General features: G+C 37.8%; 1 protein-coding gene across 7 annotated transcripts in view; it reads right to left on the reverse strand.

The window, feature by feature from the left end:
- LOC127436902 (plexin-B2-like) overlaps positions 1–19,522 on the reverse strand; it is a 163,413-nt gene that overhangs the window by 3,511 nt on the left and 140,380 nt on the right. For 6 of the 7 annotated variants that reach the window (XM_051691403.1, XM_051691401.1, XM_051691399.1 and 3 more), the window contains 19 exons: positions 19,282–19,442; positions 17,806–17,954; positions 17,520–17,655; positions 15,150–15,286; positions 14,872–15,048; positions 13,952–14,063; positions 13,053–13,262; positions 12,786–12,965; positions 12,558–12,694; positions 12,196–12,296; positions 10,296–10,525; positions 9,046–9,227; positions 8,699–8,765; positions 8,476–8,622; positions 5,833–5,989; positions 5,020–5,120; positions 4,084–4,168; positions 3,027–3,178; positions 2,161–2,321 (listed from right to left, as the gene is read on the reverse strand). In XM_051691403.1, coding sequence (XP_051547363.1) covers positions 2,161–2,321; positions 3,027–3,178; positions 4,084–4,168; positions 5,020–5,120; positions 5,833–5,989; positions 8,476–8,622; positions 8,699–8,765; positions 9,046–9,227; positions 10,296–10,525; positions 12,196–12,296; positions 12,558–12,694; positions 12,786–12,965; positions 13,053–13,262; positions 13,952–14,063; positions 14,872–15,048; positions 15,150–15,286; positions 17,520–17,655; positions 17,806–17,954; positions 19,282–19,442 — 2,782 coding nt within the window. Of the gene's footprint in view, positions 1–2,160; positions 2,322–3,026; positions 3,179–4,083; positions 4,194–5,019; positions 5,121–5,832; positions 5,990–8,475; positions 8,623–8,698; positions 8,766–9,045; positions 9,228–10,295; positions 10,526–12,195; positions 12,297–12,557; positions 12,695–12,785; positions 12,966–13,052; positions 13,263–13,951; positions 14,064–14,871; positions 15,049–15,149; positions 15,287–17,519; positions 17,656–17,805; positions 17,955–19,281; positions 19,443–19,522 lie in introns of those variants that run through there. The other variant, XM_051691404.1, reaches the window with a different exon arrangement.

Genomic DNA, 19,522 nt, shown 5'->3' on the forward strand with positions numbered 1-19,522 from the left:
AGCTGCAACAACTTTTGTTTAAATTGATAAAACTCATTAAATGTCACTATTGATCAGGTCGAAATTTGCATATATATTCTAATGAGTATTTGGCTGCTTTGTCGATCAATCAAACAAATAATCGCTAAATTAATTAATCAGTTCAAGTTGCAGCACTAATACTTTGTTTTACCTTGGTAAAATGTATGTAAAATATTAGATGTTACGTAAAATAATAATATCACGTAATATTAAAATATTAAGTAATATTAAGTAACATTTTTATATTTTAATAGTAATTATTACATTATTAAATAATATTTAATATTTTAAACATTTAAATAAAGTACAATAATTTTTACTTTAATATTTCATTTTAAATATCAAATATGTGATGTTTTAAATATTAAAAGATTCAAGTAAAATGTTTACTATAAATTGTAATATTAAATGTTAAAGTAATCTATTACATAAAAATATTAAACCGTAATCAGTACAGTTTTGCAAACTTCTGCCGTTTTGCAAAGTTCAACCACACGCCACATCTCCAAAACATGTCGGCCAACCTGAAGTCAGCAATGCTAAGCATGAAAAATTATTGACAGGCAGACAGCATTTCTGCTAGTTTTCTGATTGTCTACAAAAACAATGGGCCACTCCACTGATTTTTTTCCTGCGTCAGGAGATATGCAAATTCTCATGACACCTAGTTCTGTGTCCAAAGTGTCATCTTATTTTACCAATGTTTTTAAGAATTGTATAATTATGTTTTTGTTTAAACCCATGACTTTCAAACTGGAGGGCACCAGAGCATGTTAGGGGAGGTGTGGAGAATGATGATGAATTCACCTAGTAAAATCAAAAGATAAAAAAATATATTGTAAAGAAAAATGAAAATTAATAGCTTTACAGACAATATTCCAGCTTAATAAACCATAGCACAGCTGCACGATTTCCTGTATGTGCGCTGCTGCTCTATGAAATCTCCCTGCTCTCGCTCAGAAAGTGCGTGCGCACTCAAAAAGTGTCCTGATCACTCGCAAATCTATTATAAAGCCATATAGCTCTGCCTCTGTTCATTCATACAAGTATTCTTCCTCTATAGACATATTATATCGAGGAAGAAACAATACCGGAGAGCTCATGTGGCGGCATATACATAGAAAATCCAAAAATAAGTGGAACAAAATCCCGACATGTCCATTATTATGAGTTCAACATGATATCGGGGTTGATGTGTCTTCATGTGTCTGTGACAAGTGCAGTTTAAAATAGAGACAGAGACTAGCTCATGAGATGAGAGCTTATCACAATTACAGGCTCAAAAACAGTTAAGCAATCCCACTGTCATAAGGACAAACATGTATTATTGATACAAAATTATGCAAAATACGGTTTCATATGATTAATAGAAATATTTATAGCATGTCAGACTGAATTTAAAACCAATTGGTTTAAACTAAGGTTTTTATATTAAGTCAATTCTCATTTCTCCATTAAGAACAGTTTTTAATTCCTTGCTCGCTGACGCTTGTATCACAGTACCACCTCAATCAATCAAAGAGCATCAGTGCTCAGAAAAAGTAATCTCGAGTTTGGAACGAGATTTTAATAAAATAATGTCCTAGTGGCCCTTATGGGGATGGTAAGCTGAAGTCAATCCATACTGAGACAATACCCAGAGTCCCTTGGTCTTGACTATCAACAAATCCCCAAAACACATCAAAACCTTGTTCGTGACTCACATAGCAGTCACGGATCTTCTGCAAAACAATAATGAGAAGGGCAATTTAATGGGCTGCTGACCACAGCAGATGGGAGAGGGGACAGAACATAGAAGTGTGCACTTCAAGCATGCTGATGTAGACCTCACCTGTCAATCTCTCTGCTTACTGAACAAGAAACATTGTGAATATTTCAGCAGGACTCAACAGAGCCTAAATGATTTAATCTGCCAAGTAAAACAGGGTTCCCTGTTTCCCCCGTGAGTTTTCAAATCTCTAGAGCACTCTATCAGCATCTTTGTATCTACATATATGTATATATGAAAGTATTAATTTATCCATCTCTCTGTCTGTCCGTCTATCTTTCTTGGCTTGTTATGTAGCATAACAAACAAAGTTTAAAGAGGGAAACAATGCCACTGAGCAGAGCAGTTTACAATGTAAGAGTGTTTCACACCTGTTGGTTTTCCATATGTGGATGGTCTCTTCATCGACATTGTCATGCTTTAGCGCTTGTTCATCCAGGAAGTCAAAGAAATATTTGACTGCAGGAGGAACCACATTTCCAGAACACAACACATTGCGGAAGAAATCATCCACAAACTGCTGCAGCGTACCCTAGAACACACACAAAAACATTAAATCCTTATCCAATTCACCTATTGGAGCCACAGTTTAAAATTAACCAGGGCTTGGGGTGCGAAAGTGACAAAAGTACCCCAGATGTTTAAAATATGGGGTTAAAACACCCCTTAAATGAATTGCAGGTAGCTACGTGCTACATGTACTGCTAGATTTGCAATTAATCGCACTGAATTAACACGTTAAATCAACAGCCCTAATTATTAATAATTATCAGAGTAGACAGTTCTTTAGTCAAGTAATATAATTCATTATCTTAACTGCAGGCTGTTTGTGGATGCAAAGTAGCAACGTCCAGCATTAATATCTACATTTTTAGAATTCAGAGTAAGAAGTATCCATTTTAAAAGCTACTTTTGTATTTGATGCTGATTTTAAAATTAACAGCCATAATTGCTCCGATAAAGAATTTATTTCATTTTTTTGAAGGATTGATTCAACTGACACTCTGTGTGTTTCTTTCTGAATAAAATGCCCTCATAAAAGATAAAATCCACCCCTATTCCAGTTCCAGTGGGTATACAGTATATTGGCTCTTAATAAATAGTTAAATTCTGGCACTGGCTAAAGCCATTTCCAAAACATTTTTCAATATGAAAAATGTGAAGTCTGAATCACATTGTCAGAATATCATACACATTTTCTCTCTGTAGAAATAAAAATGTTTTCTATTTAATGTACCTTCATAGAGAGCAGTCTGGTCAGGTAGATCTCAGTGATGGCTTTCGTGGTGGCCTTGTCTTTCATACTACCTCTCTTTGATTTCACTTCATCCAGTTCATCTGCAGGTCTAACCAGGTGAAATACTTTATCATCCTCCAGCAAAGCATTTCCTGTGAAACACAAAACAAGCACATTTGAAAGTCTGCTTATTCTTCCTTTTCATTGAATTTATTCATTCTGTGCCTTTATATCATGAAGGACTGTCAATATGTTTCGACTATAAAAGGGATAGTTCACCCAAAAATGAAAATTCTCATCATTTACTCACTCTCATGCCATCCCAGATATATAAGACTTTATTTCTTCTGCAGAACACAAACTAAGATATTTAGAAGAATATTTCAGCTCTGTAGGCCCATACAATGCAAGTGAATGATGATCAGACCTTTGTAGTTCCAAAAATCACATACAAGAAACAAAAAAGTAATCCATATCATATAGTCCTATGTTTAAATCCACATCTTCTGAAGCAATATAATAGGTGTGGTTGAGAAACAGAAAAATATTTAAGACCTTTTTTACTCTAAATCTCTACTTTCACATTCAGATGTGAAAGTGAAACTAAACAGGCACCACATGTGACTTGCAGATGTAAACGTGAAAGTGGAGATAGAGAATAGAGTAAAAAAAGACTTGTTCTGTTTCTCACCCACACCTATTATAACGCTTCTGAAGATATGGATTTAACCACTGGAGTTATATTGATTACTTTGATGTTTCTTTTATGTGATATTTGGAGATACAAAGGTCTGATCACCATTCACTTGCAGTGTATGGACGTACAGAGCTGAGATATTCTTCTAAAAATCTTAATTTGTGTTCAGCAGCAGAAAGAAAGCCATACACATCTGGGATATCATGAGGGTGAGTAAATGATGAGAATTTTCATTTTTGGGTGAAATATTCCTTTAAGGGACATTAATAACAAGCCATGTACTGGTCTCAACAGTAAAAAAAAAAAATTGGATCATTTGTTAACAGTTTTAACAATCTGGTATGAATGAAAGTCACTAACTCTCTTCGTGGTTGTCCTGGTGCTGGTCATAAGACTGCTGAGTGTGCAGAACTCTGGACAAAACCAGTGTGGCACCGTCTCTCACCTAATACACACATGCAAAATACAAACTATAACACAATCAGACCTTGAGGTTTGACTTCCAAGAGGTGAGTGACCAAAAAGTGCACAGTGTTCCACGTTTATGGCCACTTAAAGAACTTTTTTTTTTTGAGTGTTGTGGCCCTGTGATTGTCATTTACACCTGTGTTTTAGTAGGCTGCCTGAGGAACAAGGTGCTGGTAGCAATTACCCTTATTAAATACGCTGATTGTGTTGCACAGACATGTCGATTCAAATAATTCGGCTTACAAATAATTTAACACACTCAAATCCTGTATATTTAATCATTTTGTTAAAAGACAGATAATTAAAGTACATTTTCTTAAGATAAGTAGTAGGAAACAGCATGGGTGTGTTTGAGTGCAAGTGTGCCTACTGAGCAGCATTTAAAGGAATAGTACCCAAAAATGGAAATTCTGTCATTATTTTCTCAACCTCATTTTGTTTAAAACACACATGCTGTTATTTGTTTCTGCTGAATGCAGAAGGAGAATTTTGAAGAATTTGAGCAGTTCTTTTCCATACAAGGACAGTTACCAGTGACCATGTCTGTCAAGCTCCAAAAAACACCATAAAACTAGCTCTTACTATTCGAGTGCTATATTCCCAGATAGCTTTGTGAGAAACAAACAAAATCTCATGTCAAGTATGGCGCCTATAGTGCAGATTTGACGTCATCACTGTTGTAGCTCTGTGAAGATTCTTTAATATTCTCCATTTGTGTTCAGTTGAAAAAACCACAACAGCATACAGGTTTGAAACAACATGAGGGTGAGTAAATAATGACATCATTTTCATTTTTGGGTTGAATTGTTGCGTTAAGCTAACACTTACATTGTAATGAGCCAGCGTGTTGAGCCGTTTCCATCTCCCCTCCTTCTGTGATGTCAAGTCCAAATCAGACAGGATCTGCCCTGTAGATCCGGGGCGCCACTCTGTGAATGAAAGAGGAAGTACACCTTAAACCATCCATCCCAAAAAAAACAAACAAACAAAAAAAAAAAGACAAACTTTAGACAGATTTCACTTGAAAACCTGAGATGAAAATCACTGGCTCTTTTTTCGCTACAGTCCTTCCTTTAAGCAACGACAACTCATTAAGAACTGCAGGAGTACAGACCAACATGAGCCAGCTCCTACCATTAATCAAACCACTATCTGTTCAGAGATGGGATGAGGCCGACTTTTTCCTTCACTTCATTTAAATGCAGCGTGTTGTTTATGAAAAGAGCTATTTATGCATGTTACTTTCACAAAGTTGGAGACTTTATCTGTTTATGTCAAGAACGCTGCTGTGCATCTTGTCTTCAACCAACCAAGGAGGGCCTCAGTGAGTGAGCGGCACCCATAGAGGTCTATAACACCTAGAGAAAGCTATACATTAGCATTCCCATTCATTTCAATGGCAGTTGGTCAGTTCTCTTACTCTCTTTTTTCCTCTAGCTTCTGTACTACTGAAGTTTACACTTTAAATCCAGTATTGTAGTACTACTTATATTGTTTTGATCCTTTATGATAAATTACATGCTTTTCTTCATTTGTAAGACACTTTGGATAAATATGTCTGCTAAATGAACACATAAATGTTAAAAACTTTACAAATGGTAATGAATTTAAGTGCAGCAGGTTGTGTAGATGGTGTCTAACCCAGAGCGAAGCAGTCCACTGTTGGTCTCTGTGAGTATGGCAGATTTCTGTACACCTGTTCGATGATCTTCTCCTTCACCTGGGAGATGGTGTCACAGTTCAGCACTTTGACAGGGGTAACGTCGGGACCCTCGCCATGAACCAGCACCTGTAGGGTCTAGAAAGATCAAATAATCTTCAATCAACTGATTCCAATTGGATCAAGGTGGCATCATCAAATAAACAATTATAATTACAGATTTATGCTAAACAGAGACCATAGATTTGACCACAGGCATGATCCTAGGGTGTTGCTATGCGGTTGCTAAGGAGTTTGGAGTGGTTGCATGGTGGTCACTTACTGCCCAAAGAATAAAAATAACCCACCCCCATGTCTCTATAATATTAGAGTTCCAAGATATGGCTCAGACCTCTACTTCAATTTAAGTCTATGGGATTGTCTGCAAGATGAAATTCACAAGTTTTAGAAAAGTAACAGAACATTTCTGCTTTCTGCTCACACGATTTGATTATTCATGAGCACCAAAGTTTAATACTTAAGGTTAATAAACTATGTACAGACCATATCAAGGACTATTCGTTGGATTAATGAAGTGACATCTTTGTCCCATGAACATTTCCTGCTAGTGTTCAAACTCAGTGGTAGGTGCTTCATTCATAGTGACTTTAAAACTGTTACTTACGTTAACATGATCGTCATAAAGCAACCACAAATGGACGCATGAACCGCAGCAGTGAAGTGAGGCGGCTGGATATGTGCAGTACTAAAAACTGTAGCACACATCTTATCTCTGGTAGGTGAACACAATTTTTGCCAACTGATTGTACGTTTGATAGGTAGAGCTCAAAAAGTGACTAAAGATTGTTTCAATTATAATGAATGAAGCTGTGCAAGTCATTTACTTTTACATTTAGTCATTTAGCAGACACTTTTATCCAAAACAACTTCCAAATTAGGAACACACAAAAAAAATAAAAATCCTCATTATTTATAATAGGAGCAATCCAATAATCCCAATCTTTCCGCTGAGGAAATAATTGTGAGCATCTAAGCTACGATCCATTTTTATCGTCTCTCTCCCATAGACTCTCAGTATCAACAAAACATCTGGAAAAGTCACTTCATATAAATGTTTGATGTTCTTTGAGAAAATATGTTAACTCAGAGCCTTACTTAAAGGATCAGGTAATGATAATGGAAGTGCTTCTGGGTCAGAAGCGTTCTAATTCCTTTGTTATAGTTTACATCCTTGAAATGTCTTTAATCAATGCCTTAGCAAGCATTATTTAGAAGTTAATAATTCAGAAGCAAATCATGGTTGAAGAAATACAATGATACTCTGCAAAAAAAATAGAGTTTTGTTTGTTTTTTTTGTCTGAAATTTAATGAATCTTTCACTGGCGAGCAGTACTATCTAGTACATAATGGCTGTTCAGTCCCAGAAGAGAAGTGTTATGCTTTATAATGAGATTACAGACTCACTGCTGGCCAATGAAATGGTGTTAGGATGACACTGATGGACACACTAACAGCATCTTCACCCTTAAGGCCAAAGTATTATTCGATTTCGATGTGAACGCTCAGTGTCTGCGTACAGGCGAACATGAGCCTGTCAAAGTATACTCCTTTTGAAGGAGCGCATACACAGGCGGTTGGCGCATGCACGCTACAACTAAACAAGACACCGGACTATTTCTCTTCAGGAGTTTAGACCTATAAAGATGTCTTTATAGTCCTTCAGACTCGAGTTATACAATTACAGGTATCTCCAGACCTCCTCACACACGAGTTATTGATGTGCATATCTACTGTTGACATTTTTACTTTCGTCTCCTATTGTTTCCTGGTGATTACATCTTCTTCTAGCGCATCTTCGTGACAACAACGGCTCAAATGTGAGTGTTGCCAACTTTTGGACCCATTAATTGGTGCAAATAATTCCAGGTGCATGCACATTCTGGAATTCAAAGACTCGTGGTTAGAAAAATCAGGCTGCGCGCGTTCAGTGCTCGAGCACTCTGCTCATGACGAGAATTGCGTCACGCGTCCTTCTACTCCAGGAAGAACTTTGAGCTGTGCTAAAAACAGTTTCACTTCACAAGCCGTGGGTATGCATGCTGCTATGAGTGTGTCAACAACAGAGCAGTGCTCATTCTCTGAAGCGATTTAGATTTTCTGCCTTTTTTTTTTCTCTTTCAGCCAAAAACCAAAAATAGAATTTTTTTTGGCCATTTTCAGCTGAAGATTTTCAGTGGCCGACTTTTCAGTAAATCCCTAATGTCAACATTTTAATATATGTCTTTTTAAGGTGCCTATTCACAAAAAAATTAAAAAGCTAGACATTGTGTAAAGAATGGGACTGAATTCAGGTAATTTCTTTAACTTGAGAAAGCATCTTAAAAGGATGAGATGCTGAAAAAGCAGTCCAGTCCAACTAGCGCATGTCTACATAGAAAAAAATGGCGCAAAAACGCATCAGTTGTCTGAAGATACTGTATCAAGAAATAAATTGCATTAACCTAAGAATTTTTATTGATCTGTTGGAACTGAGTAACATCAAAGAGCATTTACAGATACTTAATTACCTCAAACATCCAAATCCATCATGATAACATCAAAGTCACTAAGGTTAAGACACTCACCAAGACTATGTACTCAACATCATCTCCAAGAAGTCCAGTGTCATTCAGAGTGTACTTGGCTTTCTTCATCTTGGCATCAACCGGTCCTTTTTCCACCTGGTGTTTAATAGCCTTAAAGAGCTTATACAGCGGCTCACCAGCTGAGTCCTGAGAGAACACATATTAGTCAGTCTCTCTTATTAGAAAACCATTTATGCCATTCTAACTACAGTAAATTGTTTACCTTCAAAAACTGGTAGAGACATATGGACATCCAGTTACACAACATCCTCTCTACGACTGTCTCGGACCTGAATATGACAAATGGATAAACAAGCAAACAGAGTGTTTAGGATACATGTACAATAAAACTCTATACATTTAGCATAATGTCAAAGCACCCCAAGTCAGGTCAGTACTGGAAATTTCCTAAAACAATGGCTTAATCTATAAACCACAGATGCTTTAATAATTAATGTCTTATTTCATTTAAAATCATTTCTTTAAATCACAGATTCAACATCCGAGCCATAAGAACATGGACCAGAAAGTAGACCAGAAATATCAAAATGGGGTTGTGATGAATCTGACCTGCGAAGCATGAGTTTAGGGTTCTTGCTGTGAACATACTCCTCCATCAGCTCCAGCAGGAGCGTTCTCATGATGTCTGTGTAATACTCCAATTTGCCATGTAGAGCCACCGTCAACAGGGATGCAAAGTACACCTTATTCCTGGCATTGAACTCCTGCTTGCCCTCCAGAGTACGAATGAACTATAGCACACAGATATCAGTGCATAAGTCACATAATAAATCAAATTCAACTGTATGCAGGCACATCAGTAGAGCAGAACTACAGTATTTGTTTTATAATGTCATTTTATAGTCTTTTTCCTGTAGGGAATTTTTTTACATTTATGCACATCAAGTAAAACTAACAGACTGCAAGCTATACAATGAGCCTGTCAGTGCCGAAGATGAATGTCTCTCTAATTTAGGCCTTTTATCAGGGGTGTAGATTCCGGGGGGATGAGGGGGAGGTAACCCCCTCAAATCAAAACAAGCAAGTACAACCCCACCAATATTTACACCATGATCAATGGAAACATGGGTAAATGCTTCATATTGCAACCACCCCAATGTTTAATCCAAATCTTCACCCTTGCCTGTTATAATGAATTTTAAATAAGCTGTGTCTTAAAGGGTTCGCACACTTTTTGACCAATGAATTTCAATGAATTTTCCATGACCTTTCTAGTCATTTGTGATTACTCGATATTGAATTTATAAAAATAATTTTGTTTTAAATTATGGGAAAAATTTCGACCAATTAATTGAACCTTCGCTAAGCTCCGCCCCCATTAGTTACGGTTGCTCAATCTGACAAGCTCAGCAGAACTACCCATTAGAATGAATAGGAGATTGCCATGAAGTACCCTATTTTTGGCAAAATATTCACATAAACGGAATGGATAATATTTTTACGTGGGCTGGTATGAAGAGTGACATTGTAATGCATATTTATCTGAAGTTTTTTGTAAGAGAAATTGTTTAATTGCACAGTAATTTGATTAAAAACGGTTGAGAATGTGAATCAAAATCAAGGCAAATGATATTACAGTCACTTGAAAAGAGAAAGACTTCACTTAATAGAGATTACACATCTCATAACATTAGCATGAGTGAACAGAGCGATTTATAACATCTCATAACTCACTCATTTTGATGCTGTGAACTGATTATCAACTCAAAAGTCTGACATCTCTACGACTTGCAAGCAAATTTTACTGCACACAAGACCGATGTCTAGCCACTGAAATATTTAGATGAAAAAGGTCTTACATTGATGAGGAAGGTTTTGCTGTTCAGGAGGTTGGAGAACTGGTTGAGTGCCTGGTCTATGATGGCTCTGCGTGATTCTGGGATATCCAGCTTGCCGGTGATCATGACATCGTTGGCTCCATCTTGGGAGGGCAGGAAGAATACGCGATCCGTGTAGTTCTTGTAATCCAGGAATGGGATCCGAGCTTCGCTTAGATCACTAGTGTGATCTTCCATCTCAATCATTAAATCTGAGAAACACAACAAATTATTAATCTTTTTAAAATGTCATGTAATTGTCTTTGTGTTTCTTTTTGAGTTGTCACAGTATGCAATAGACTGGCATGTCTTAAGGTCAATATTAGGCCAAAAATGGCAAAAAAGAAACAGCTTTCTGTAGAAACTTGTCAGTCAATCATTGTTTTGAGGAATGAAGGCTATACAATGCTTAAAATTGCCAAAAAACTGAAGATTTCATACAAAGGTGTACACTTCAGTCTTCAAAGACAAAGGACAACTGGCTCTAACAAGGACAGAAAGAGATGTGGAAGGCCAGATGTACAACTAAACAAGAGGATAAGTACATCAGAGTCTCTAGTTTGAGAAACAGACGCCTCACATGTCCTCAGTCGACAGCTTCATTGAAGTCTACTCGCTCAACACCAGTTTCATGTACAACAGTAAAGAGAAGACTCAGGGGTACAGGCCTTATGGGAAGAATTGCAAAGAAAAAGCCACTTTTGAAACAGAAAAACAAAAAGAAAAGGTTAGAGTGGGCAAAGAAACACAGACAATGGACAACAGATAATTGGAAAAGAGTGTTATGGATCTTATCCCCAATGAGCTTTTGTGGGATCAGCTAGACTGTAAGGTGCGTGAGAAGTGCCCGATAAGACAGCCACATCTATGGCAAGTGCTACAGGAAGTGTGGGGTGAAATGTCACCTGAGTATCTGGACAAACTGACAGCTAAAATGCCAAGGATCTGCAAAGCTTCATTGCTGCACATGGAAGATTTTTTGATGAGAACTCTGAAGTAGTTTAAGTAGTATAATTTTTTTTCTTTCCAAATTGTAATAGTAATTTTTCACGTTTTTAATGTCCGGATTATACATTGTGATCAGATGAATACCACTTTGGTGAATAAAAGTACCAATTTCTTTCCATAAGAGCAAAATCTGTACTTTATTAACTTCTGGCCGCCAGTGTACGTATTTAACACTTCCCCAGCTGATGTCCTTCCTTCAAATATTCGATTACGCAAAGTGTCATGTATATTTGGAAAGACAGATGTAGACCATAGCTTGACAATGCTAAAAAACCTCTGCAGCTCAGAAACGTACTCTTCTTTTCAAAAAGTAATCTTTTAATTGAAACGTTTAGAATAAATCTCATCCTTCTCTGTTCTTTTAACAGCTGATCTTTAAAACAAATTTTGAAAGAACTGACCACACTTTATATTGGGGTCTAGAACTATTGCTATCCTTTGATAAAGAGACCAGCAACAAACACATAAAAAATCTGTGACCTTAAAATACATTTACATTTTACATTTACATTTATGCATTTGGCAGACGCTTTTATCCAAAGCGACTTACAGCGCACTTATTACAGGGACAATCCCCCTGGAGCAACCTGGAGTTAAGTGCCTTGCTCAAGGACACAATGGTGATGGCTGTGGGGATTGAACCAGCAACCAGTTATGTGCTTTAGCCCACTACGCCAACACCACTCCGGTGTGGTGTACAAAATGTGTTTAACCATTTGCAATCAATGGGCCCACATTTACACTTTGGTGAAAATAAATAAATAAATCACTCAGTTTTAAAGACTATTAACTACACTGCAGTGTTTAAACAACTGCGAATGTCCGTGCGAGTAGAGACAAGTCCATCTGAAAGGATGGGAAATAAGACTCTCACCTGTGAACTCCTTTTTACAGCGATCACGTACACTTTCTTCGAGATTGGCCAGCTGATTTTTTATCTTCTCGTACTCCCTTTCTGCTTGCTGACTTTTTCTCCTGCACACATACACAAATGCAAACACAAAAACGTAATTTCATGAGAAGACAGAATACGATAGGAAGACGTGGGGAATGGGATTGGGAAATGTTGCAAGCCAGTCTTGAACTCACATTGCCTGTATGAGCACCATGGTAATTATTTTAGAGGATGTGCGCAAGTCACTAAACTACAGCTCTGACAATCATAAAGGTTTTTGACAATCAGAAAAGTTTTCATTATTACAGTCTGGTGCAATCTGAGGGACAGAGTTCTGTTACCTATAGCAATAGATTGACACCGCAATGAAGAGCACCATTGGAACAATGACAGCAGGAATGATGATGTAAAGAGGAACCTCATATTTCCTCTCAAAGTGCACAGAGCCAACATCCCACTCTCCATTTCCGAATTTTATCTGAGAAAGACACGAAAATTTAAATTCATGGAATAACAAATATTAAAGCTTGTGTAGAGCAATGAAGATATTGTGAATGTGTGTTTCTAACCAGCAGTTCCATAGCCTCTGAACTTGTGTCTCTGCGATGGCGTCTGGAGGTGGATTTAGGAGGGCTCGAGGGGGCCACCAGAAACAGCTTATCATCCTCCAGGATTGTCACTGCACAAGGCTCATCGCCCACAAACGCCTGGGCCTCTATGGCAGTCATGGCTTTGGAAAAACCTTGACCCTGCAACACAAAAAAGCAGTTAAGTTAGATATTGTAACACATTTTAAACCAAAAATTAACACTTTAATGCAGGTAGTAATAATTTACATTAACGTTAATAATGCTGCCTTCCGTGATGGCTTTATCGGTCAAACGCTCAAACGTGGGATCTGGATGATAGACGAACTCCGTCAGGTTCTCCACCAAGTTGTCAAGCTGGATGATGGTTCTTAAGGACTGGTTCTCGTAGGACTTGTTCACAATCGGAGAGAGGAACTCCAGTACTGTCTCGTTCTTGCTTGTAACCTCCTGTACGAACTGCGAGATTTGAAAGAAGTCAGTTTCTCTTATTATTAATCACAATTCATACAAATGTTTGAGCACACTTCACAAGAAAAAGAGATGACATGATATCAGTGGTGTGATAAATGTTGTTTATTAACAGTGAGAGAAGGGAGACTGAGGGAAGGAAATGTTATGAGGGAAATGCAGACAGAAAAAAGAGAGAGATAAGAAAAGAGCAACGCATCAGCCTGAAACTGAGCAATCGTTATAAAATGTAGAAAATTACAGGAAAAAAGATATTTAGATATGTATATACAGTATATAGATTTCCCTAAAAAGTGTAAACGTGCGAGTTTGGGGTGGTACGTCTGTTTTTCAACAAATGGCAGACAGGGGGAGTGTTCAGAAAAGCTGTTTTTATGGCTTAAGACAAATTGGAATATCGCTCACATGTGTATGAACTACTTTTATGATACTTTTGGACCTTGACAATCAAAATCGGTTTTTGAGTTTTTTTATGGAAAGGGAGCAGCTTGTACTTTCTGCCAAACATCTCTTTGATTTGGAGTGCGTTTGGAGTGACATGAGGGTAGGTAGATGAATTTTCATTTTTGGGTGAACTATCCCTTAAAGGAACTATAGGTAAATATTCCCTTTTAATATGATCTGTGACCAGCTTCTTCAGTTCAAATCCCATTGTTACATAGAAGGACTATACAAACCTCCACATTGCTGGACTTTTGAATGAGTTCGTCAGAAGAGGGCAGCACTCGCATGGTTGCTCTCTGCACTTGATCAAATCCTGATCCCATCACCAAGATCTTACGACCTCCACTGAAACACACACAGACATGTAACATTTATGTACACACTTATATACAGTATGTCATACATAATCAAGTTACTGACTGACATCTCGATTGAATTCCTTGTAGAAGGACAGTTAAGGCCCGTTCACACCTAGAATGATAACTTTAATCATAAAGTTAATTCTAATTGTAAGAGAATAGCAGCATCCACACCACAACTATAATGATAATGATACAGAGGAACGATATGGTATCACTTTCAGAGTGATTTTTTTTCCCCACTGATGAACAACAAAAACATTGACAGCCAATCAAAATTAGACTAACTTTAAAGGGTTCGAGCCGCAATGTGCACTCATCTTCAAAATAACACATTCCAGCACCAGATCGCCACTTACAGTATACTACAAACACGAATGAAATGGAAACTCCTGATTATGAACCGGCAATGTTTTTTCTGCATTTTCCTTCAGTATTAATGGAGATGAATAAATGACTCAGATATCCAGTGCTAATGTCAACAACACTGTCTTGTCTTCTTTGAAGTTGTATGCATCTGTTTTTATTTTGGTTTCTTTGCGAAACGCGGAGCAGTTGCAGGTCATCTACATCCAATTTCTTGACTGTGAACATACAGTAACTGCAGCATGCATTTAGAATAAACAGAAAGTTATCATCTGTTGGGTGTGGACGCTAATATTGTTATCTTTATATTTATCGGTATAGTTATCATTCTTGGTGTGAATGAGCCTTCAATCCAAAAGATCGAAAAACAAATCAGATTTATATGCAGTGTGAACAAAACCTTTCACATGTCTTAAAAATGGACTCACCAAACAAAGCTGGCACGTGGAGCGTAATCTGCAACTTTGGGATTGGCTGAGTACTCAAATCCGCTGACTTCTTTGGAGGTGTCCTTGCCGTATTTCACAACAATCAACTTGTCCGAGGGAATCTTTTGTCCTTTATAAGGGCCTGTTTTACAGGTAATCTCCCACCCAAACGTCAACCTGTATATTTGAAACCATAAAAAACATGACCGAGAATGGACTTACATAAATCAAATCTGCTTCATGTTTATCAACATCTACAACTAGGGCCTGTTACTCACACTTCACAAGGCTCTCCTCCTACTATGACGCTGATGTCATCTTTACTAGCCGTGTCGAGGTCCTGCCCTGTGATAGTGATGATGGTTCCCCCAGCAGCGGGGCCTTTAGAGGGGTACACAGCCTTGGGAACAGGGTCCTTGAAAATGGAAAACAGTCCTCTGTCAAAATTTGCTCTCAGCCTCATTTATATCTCAGGTTCAACATGAGTCTGGTTTTCATTACATATCATCACATAGTCAGCTAAACTTAAACACACAGCAGAGAAATAAATATTAGCTTAAGGGTTTATGGATCGTGTTGAACATAAGTTCTGTTGAAGACCATATCTGCCATATATAAAAACTCTGAAACCACTCAAAAATAACCTTAACAAACAACAGAAGCAGTCTAGCCGCCCCCGCCTATTGTGTTTTCGATACTGGTACCAACATGGCATGCTGGTGTTAATGAAACAGCATCCTCAATCCATTTTTCTTTGATAAACTAACATATTTCCAAGTGAAACATACTGTGAATATTGTACTCAGGAGCATCTTATGGCATCCCAGTGGTAACAATTCTTTTGTTTTTTTGCTATTATTGTCATAAGCTTTGTTACATAACATTAACAGGCATTAAATTACTAAATTAATTAAAGTAATGGCAAAATATTAGAAAGGCTGCACTAACTGCAACAGTAGCCTGAAACAATGTCTAAATATCATTTTGGCTATTGGTTAACATTATTTCTGGCACAGATGATTATGTTTGAGAAGTGGAGCAAGTTATAATATTTTAATGAAACATTACAAAGACACATTTTTTTCTTTGGAATAATATGCACTGATGAATTGCTCACAATAAGACCCGCAATTAAAGAATGCATTAAAGAAATTAAATTGGGTCAATTTTGATTTTATGTTGACTTTAAGTAGCTAATACCATGCTGGACCAGCACTGACCAGGATAAACAAGACTGGACCATAAAGAAAATTAAAAGAAAAAGATGGTCTTTTCAGCAGGATATTCTGAAATGAATTTACATGTATTACTTAAAGGGGTCGTGACATGCCTTTTTTTTATTATTTAAATATGTTCCTTGAGGTTCACTTATAATATTGGTAACAAAACATATATTTGTAAAACATGATAATTTTCCACCCATTCTGACCCTATTTCAGAAACGCTCTGTTTTGGTGCTGCATTTCCTTTAAGATTTGACTGTAAACGCTCACTGAAATGATCGTCTCTCTGCTCTTGACTGACCTGCTCTCTTTGCTATCTCACTGCTCACCGTTACTGGGCAGGGCTTCGGAAGTAATAACGTACAGTAATCGTTGATGTGTTGTTGTGGAGGTGGTAAGATGCAAATGTCTACCACAGTGTGACATCACAATGTGGAGGAAGTAAAGAATGAGTCGTTTTGACAGCTTGATTTAAATATATATATATATTTTTGCAGTGAAGAGGAAGTTTTAAATTCTAGAACATACAGTATGCTTTTATACATAAGTACAATGAACTCTTATATGTGAAAAGATCAAGGAAAATGTAGTTCCTCATGTCATGACCCCTTTAAAAGTTCATTCAAAAGTCTATTAAATGAAAATAATCTCTTCTTTTGTGGGACTGAGGAAACTAAGGGTGTGTTCACAATGGGCAGGTTTGGTTAGATTAAAACGAACTCTGGTGCGATTGCTCTGTTAGTGCGGTTCATTTGAACAAGTGTGAACGCTGCCATCCGAACCTTGGTGCACACCAAACAAGCGGACTGAGACCACCTGAATAGTGGGTCTCGGTACGCTTCCAAAAGGAACTCTGGTGCGGTTTGATTGATATATGAATGCAACATGGACCAAAGACGTCTAAACGGACCAAAAACAGGAAGTAATTTGCCTAATACTGACCTCAAGCATACCTGGTTCTTCTCGTCAGTTTGGTACAGGCATCGGAACCGCCGCCAACCGTCATTGCAGCGTGTCTTCATTTGTGTGTGCAACGGAGGAATTCCTGGCACTGTTTTGACTCTTTTACACATTTTATTAGCTCTTCATTTGTTCTCAGCTGGTAAAAATACCACCATATATACATATATAAATCTAACGAGCGCATTTCGCCCAGCAGCCAGCATTGTTTTGGATGTTCAGCAAGTTCCGTCGCAAAATATACGTCATAAAAGCTGTCCAATCAGGTTGTGACTTTTTCCTGATGCCTTTTGTTTTGTATCTTTAGGTTCGGTGTTAAAAATGCCAGTGTGAACACTAAGCGAACCAGGACTAAATGTATCATTTTCTTTTTGGGTCCAGACCAAGAGGACCAAGAGAACCGAACTACAAGTGTGAACACACCCTAAGTGTCTGCAAAAGCATCCTTAAAGAGAAAGCAATTACCCTGTACGTGAACTTCACATAAGACAATCCTGTTCTCCCTCCTTCCACCTCCACTTCTACTGGTCCTTCTAGGGTGGGCTCATTGGACATGTCCTCGGGGGGTCCTAAGGGGTAGGGCCCGATCTCACACACAACACTGATACACACAGAGAGATAATAATAAAAGGTTAAACAGCTCTATCAAGATCCATGTGGTGCAGATATCCCCTAAGCTATTTACCCAATGTTAGCAATAAATATATATGCTGTGATGATGTATTCATGTAGTATGCTATTCGTACAGTACCTGGTAGAGACTGAGTATCTCTCGGGTTGATGAACACATTGCACTCCTGCCACAGTGATCCTCTTAATGTCCTCTTGTTTGATGCCCAAGTTGGAGCCCTTAATGGTGACAGAGATTTGCCCATTCATTGGCCCATACCGTGGAACAATCTGGAATAAAAGCAGAAACGCAGAGTTAATTGAGATGTGCTGTGATAGGCGATCTGGTTTCCAATGGACTCCACTAGACATCTGAATGCTCTAAGGGTCCATTCACACAGGATGCATAAAGAATTTTCTTGGTTGACAAGAAACAAATGTAAAAGCTTTGCAACCCAAAGGATCCAAGTTTAAACCCTGCTATGCACAATTCATAAGCTAGAGAATTAATGAGAACCCCATGACCACTGTGCCCTTGAGAAAACCAGTTGCTTCAGATGAAATAATTTGCCAGATGACAAATAACCAAACACAATCAGGCCCAGACGGCGTGATCATAAGAGATGCATTCAACAAAAGACTTAAGTGAGAGACAGTCTGTTTAAAATGTAGAGTTTGTGACTACCATCACAGAGCATGTAGCCATATATATATCTTTTAGGCATGAAAGATAAAGGAGAGGATAAAAAGAAATGGTGTTTTTACTAGAAGATGAGAGAGAAGATGAAGGGAGTGAAGCATGAACCACATTTGAACCGGGGGTGAAGAATTATGAATGGTAAGATAAGTCAATGCTGATGTCATACTGTTGAAATATTCTTGGATGCATTTTGTCTTAAGCTTTAAGCTTTTCTTTTACATTTATAATGATGCAACTTTCACAACGCTGCATTGTATGAATTGAACACATTCCTGTCAGGGTTCAGTCACTTCTGTTGATTATGTTTTTGTTGTCTTTGTGGCTGAACTCTGACACTCATGTTTAGTGTCTTGTCTAGTCTGTGTGAGAATGCATGGCTCCCCTTTTTGCATTGGCATGCGTTCTCTTGTCTTGTTGTTTATTGGCACGAGTTCATTGCTCTTATGTCATCCTTGCATGGGTTTGTTTTGTTTCTGTATTGCCACGTCTCAGTCTTCTGTCATACCCCGCCTCCTTGTCTGCTCATAATTAGTTCATTTGTTTCACCTGCCCCTTGTTAACCTGTTTGATTTCTCTCCCTATATTAGCTCCTCGTGTATGCTGTACTGTGCTGGATTGCTTTGTTTGCTCCTGTCATCGTGTGCTCATGTTAGCGTTCTGCCTTCCCGGTGGGTTTAGTACTTCTTGTATTTATTCTAGTTTGGTTTTGTTTGTTTTCTTTTTCTCCACTGAGAGAGTTTTTGTCATGTATGTTTCCTGTTTGTTTTTTTTAAATAAAAGCTCATTGTTTGTCTTTTCTGTGCTTGGGTCCTTCTCACATCATCTCGAATCGTGACACTTCCAAGTGCTAGTAAAGTTGAATTCAAAGAGAAGCAAGGAGAAAAAGAATTAAGAAACTGTTTGTGTCAAGTTCCTCACATCAGCGATCTTGGGTGGAGGACACTGCTCAAGTTCCTGTCTACACAGCCGTCTGTAGATGCAGGATTTTGTGGTATTGCACCACACACAGTCATACTTCTGTTCAGTGTTCTTACACAGACTGCAGTCCTCACGCCTTACAGAACAGTTGTAGAGGACCACTGGGCAGAAAAAGAGAGGAAACAAATTTCACAGTACTGCAATGGAATAATAACATTTCTATAAGAAACAATTCACTGAT

Source organism: Myxocyprinus asiaticus, chromosome 47 (genome assembly GCF_019703515.2).
Source record: "Myxocyprinus asiaticus isolate MX2 ecotype Aquarium Trade chromosome 47, UBuf_Myxa_2, whole genome shotgun sequence".
Lineage (NCBI taxonomy): Eukaryota > Metazoa > Chordata > Actinopteri > Cypriniformes > Catostomidae > Myxocyprinus > Myxocyprinus asiaticus.